Raw genomic sequence first — 3696 nt, 5'->3', positions numbered from 1 at the left:
TTCCGAGTTAAGAAGGTGACATTATTCTTTTCTTCAAGCACTTCTGTTAATATTGAAAAACGTGTGCTTGCATCTCAAGCGAGGCAACCCAGACGCGAGGGTCATTTCAATATTAATGAAATTGTTTAATCTCCTAAATTCATCGTGTTTAAGTTACGTTTTGGTGAGTTATTGACCACCTCAGAAACTGTGCTTAATGGGGGGAGGGTGCGCGCGCACGTGCGCGCGCGCACGCACACACGCGTTTAAAGATCTTTTTTATGCTAACCCCAAACAGCTCCACTAATAATGCTCTAATATCACTAGAAGTATCAAAACTTCACACCCAGAAATCTACCACCACCACCACCACCGCCTCCTCCTGAAAAAAAAAAAAAAAAGTTCTCACACATTTCGAGACTGAAGGTGATTTAGTGTGAGCTGTTGCTATTGAGTTTTTAACAACGCGGTAGAAGGAATTTCTTCTAAAAACCATACAGGTCGGAGAATGTGCAGAAACCAGCGGGAACGCCTAGCATCTATACTTGTAGACTGAGTGCAAGCAGGCGGGGTTGATTCACTATTTCATAGCAATTAGATGATGATGACAACGATAATAATAATAATAATTATTATTCACTGAATCTCCAGAGACTAATCCAAACCAGGGAACAAGCCGCCCACACTAGGCAAGGTGACCCCAGGCACATTCCCATCCTCTTTTCTCTCCAAAAAAGTAAAACCGCTGGTTCTTTGCAAATCTAGAAGGTACTTCTGTTTTAGTGGGGCCGCAGGCAGCTTTTGCTGGGCCCTCTAAACTCTAAATAACTTCTTTCTATGCAAAAAAAAGGGGGAAGGGAGAGAAAGTTCCGGCTGTAAAATGCAAACTTCCAGGCCACGCCTAACTCCTAAATTTCAAACCACCTGGGGAGTGAGAGACCTCGAGCTTGATAAAGTGTGTCAACCAAACTCAGGCCCTGCCCAGGTCCACATGCCGTCTTCCCCAACAGCCCAGAGCCTCCATCCTGTGTCTTGGTTACCAAATTCCTGGAGGACTTTTAAAGTGAAGACCTTGCTTATTTGCCCAGATACACTACTTTATTTTTTTCTTAATTTGGCCAATACACTTAGATACAAAGTGGGCTCTTACAAGGGTCTGTCCGATTATATTTTTGTATTTTTAAACCCCATCACTTAAAGCTACACACCCACTGTGCCGGGCTAAGGCAGCAGCCTAGGAAGGTCAAATCAAACTTTGACCTGCCTCTTGGAGCAGTGCAGGAAGGGTGTATTTTCATTACAATAACCCATGCAACCAGCCCCGGGTAATGCCAAGAGCAGGAAAAGGGTCAGCTTCAGGGGAAAGCCGTGCCTGAAGTTAGCTAACAATACAAACCCGATACACTGCAGAGGAAACAAAATACCCCGGCCAAGCAATTTCCATGTCAAACATCATCTGCGCAGCGGCTCGGTCTGTGAATGTGAGTGGTCGCCTGAATCCCTGCTCCGCGGCCGGCGCCTCCTCATACCTTCACACCGCGCACCCTGGCCCGCGCGTCCTGCTCCCGCCGGTGGCCGAGGCTCTTCCCCCTCGCCCAGTCTGGAGCTGGAAGTGATTCCTATTGGCCAAGGTGTCCATGTAAATAGGTGTGAAAGAAATCAGAGCTGGCCAGGCTCTCCCCTCTCGCTCAGTCCCCTCCCTCTGCATCCCCCGCTCCCCCTCCTCTTCCTCCTCCCCCAAGGCGATTGTCATATGATAGCTAAGAAGTGGCACATTAATGAAGCGCCGCTACAGGGGTCTTTTCTGCTCCTGTCACCGCTTAAAACTATCAGATGGTTCGAGGGAGGACATGGAGGCAGCCACCTAGCTCAGTGGAGCCGCGGAGCCCACAGCAGCGCCCTCCGGAACCCCGAGGCCGCCGCTGCCACTGTCCGCGCCGGGACTCCGCCGCCGAGCTCGGCCGCCCGCGGAGCTCACGGCCAGAAGCGCCACGGACCGGGCGGCGCGGGGCGCTGCGGGTCTGAGCTGCGGAGCTCAGGGACGAGTGGAGCCCAGCCGAGGCAGGACACTGCGCCCCGGCTGCGCGCCGGGAGGGACTCGGCGAGCAGCAGCGCCATTCCGGATGCGGACGCGCAACTTGGGGCAACTTTAAGGTGAGCCGCTCTCCGTTGCATCCCTACCCCCAGTTCCCGCTCCTGGTCCGGGCTTCCTTCCAGGCTACCATCGCGCCGCTCGCGGGCTTCCCCTCCCGCGCCCCCTGGCCGCCCCCAACTCGACATGCAAAGTTGCTGGCTAAAGAGCTCAGGCACTGGCTGATCCGGCGCCGAAGCCCCCTACTCGCCACCCCCGAAGTCTGTTCTCGGCCTGGCTGACCTCGCGGTGTCTGTGCATCCACGTCCTTCCCCCCATTATCTTCCCCCCTTCCCAGATCCGAGCAGGACCGCGCGGACCCAGAGCTAGAAAGGGGCAAAGAAGAAGATGCCTCGGCCCGGCCGCAACACGTACAGCGACCAGAAGCCGCCCTACTCGTATATCTCGCTGACCGCCATGGCCATCCAGAGCTCGCCCGAAAAGATGCTGCCCTTGAGCGAGATCTACAAGTTCATCATGGACCGCTTTCCCTACTACCGGGAGAACACGCAGCGCTGGCAGAACAGCCTGCGCCACAACCTTTCCTTCAACGACTGCTTCATCAAGATACCGCGGCGGCCAGACCAGCCCGGCAAGGGCAGCTTCTGGGCGCTGCACCCCAGCTGCGGGGACATGTTCGAGAACGGCAGCTTCCTGAGGCGCCGCAAGCGCTTCAAGGTGCTCAAGTCGGACCACCTGGCGCCCAGCAAGCCCGCTGACGCGGCGCAGTACCTGCAGCAGCAGGCCAAGCTGCGCCTCAGCGCGCTGGCGGCCTCGGGCACGCACCTGCCGCAGATGCCCGCCGCCGCCTACAACCTGGGCGGCGTGGCGCAGCCCTCGGGCTTCAAGCATCCCTTCGCCATCGAGAATATCATCGCGCGCGAGTACAAGATGCCTGGGGGACTGGCCTTCTCCGCCATGCAGCCCGTGCCCGCCGCCTACCCGCTCCCCAACCAGTTGACTACCATGGGCAGCTCGCTGGGTACTGGCTGGCCACACGTGTACGGTTCGGCAGGCATGATCGATTCGGCCACCCCCATCTCCATGGCTAGTGGCGATTACAGCGCCTACGGCGTGCCGTTGAAGCCTCTGTGCCACGCAGCGGGCCAGACGCTGCCCGCCATCCCCGTGCCCATTAAGCCCACGCCGGCCGCAGTGCCCGCGCTGCCCGCACTGCCTGCGCCCATCCCCACCCTGCTCTCGAACTCGCCGCCCTCGCTCAGCCCCACGTCCTCTCAAACAGCCACCAGCCAAAGCAGCCCCGCCACTCCCAGCGAAACGCTCACCAGCCCGGCCTCCGCCCTGCACTCAGTGGCGGTGCACTGACCCGCAGAGGCCGGCGCCCCGTCTTGTCCCCCCCACCCCCCGCAGCTCACTCGCCTTCCCCGGCTCCCAGTCCTGCCCTCCCCATCTGGGACCGCCACCCTAACTTGTCCAGTTCACCTTCGGCCAACCCTCTCTCCCCCATGAGAACTCTGTTTTGGACCCAGGAGACGCAACACAAACTTGCAGATGGGCCTGGAGGCGCGTGGGAGTTGTCCTCGCCCCCAAGAGGGGTTAGGCAGCGGGCACCTGAGCCAAGTCGT

At 57.8% G+C, this 3696-nt stretch overlaps 1 protein-coding gene across 1 annotated transcript; it reads left to right on the top strand.

The window, feature by feature from the left end:
• Positions 1 to 2458: 2458 nt before the first annotated feature.
• FOXB1 (forkhead box B1) lies at positions 2459 to 3436 on the top strand. Its single transcript, XM_024735276.1, has one exon. It carries the CDS (start codon positions 2459 to 2461, stop codon positions 3434 to 3436), a length of 978 nt encoding a protein of 325 aa, XP_024591044.1.
• Positions 3437 to 3696: the final 260 nt, after the last annotated feature.

This window comes from Neophocaena asiaeorientalis, unplaced genomic scaffold (assembly GCF_003031525.2).
Source record: "Neophocaena asiaeorientalis asiaeorientalis breed wild unplaced genomic scaffold, Neophocaena_asiaeorientalis_V1.1 scaffold264, whole genome shotgun sequence".
Classification (NCBI taxonomy): domain Eukaryota; kingdom Metazoa; phylum Chordata; class Mammalia; order Artiodactyla; family Phocoenidae; genus Neophocaena; species Neophocaena asiaeorientalis.
The sequence above is the reverse complement of the archived record's forward strand: the minus strand, read 5'-3'. Positions and strand labels throughout refer to the sequence as shown.

What these genes read in the sequence shown, in the direction of transcription:
- FOXB1 (XM_024735276.1), top strand. Translation starts at nt 2,459, where the DNA reads ATGCCTCGGCCCGGCCGCAACACGTACAGCGACCAGAAGCCGCCCTAC.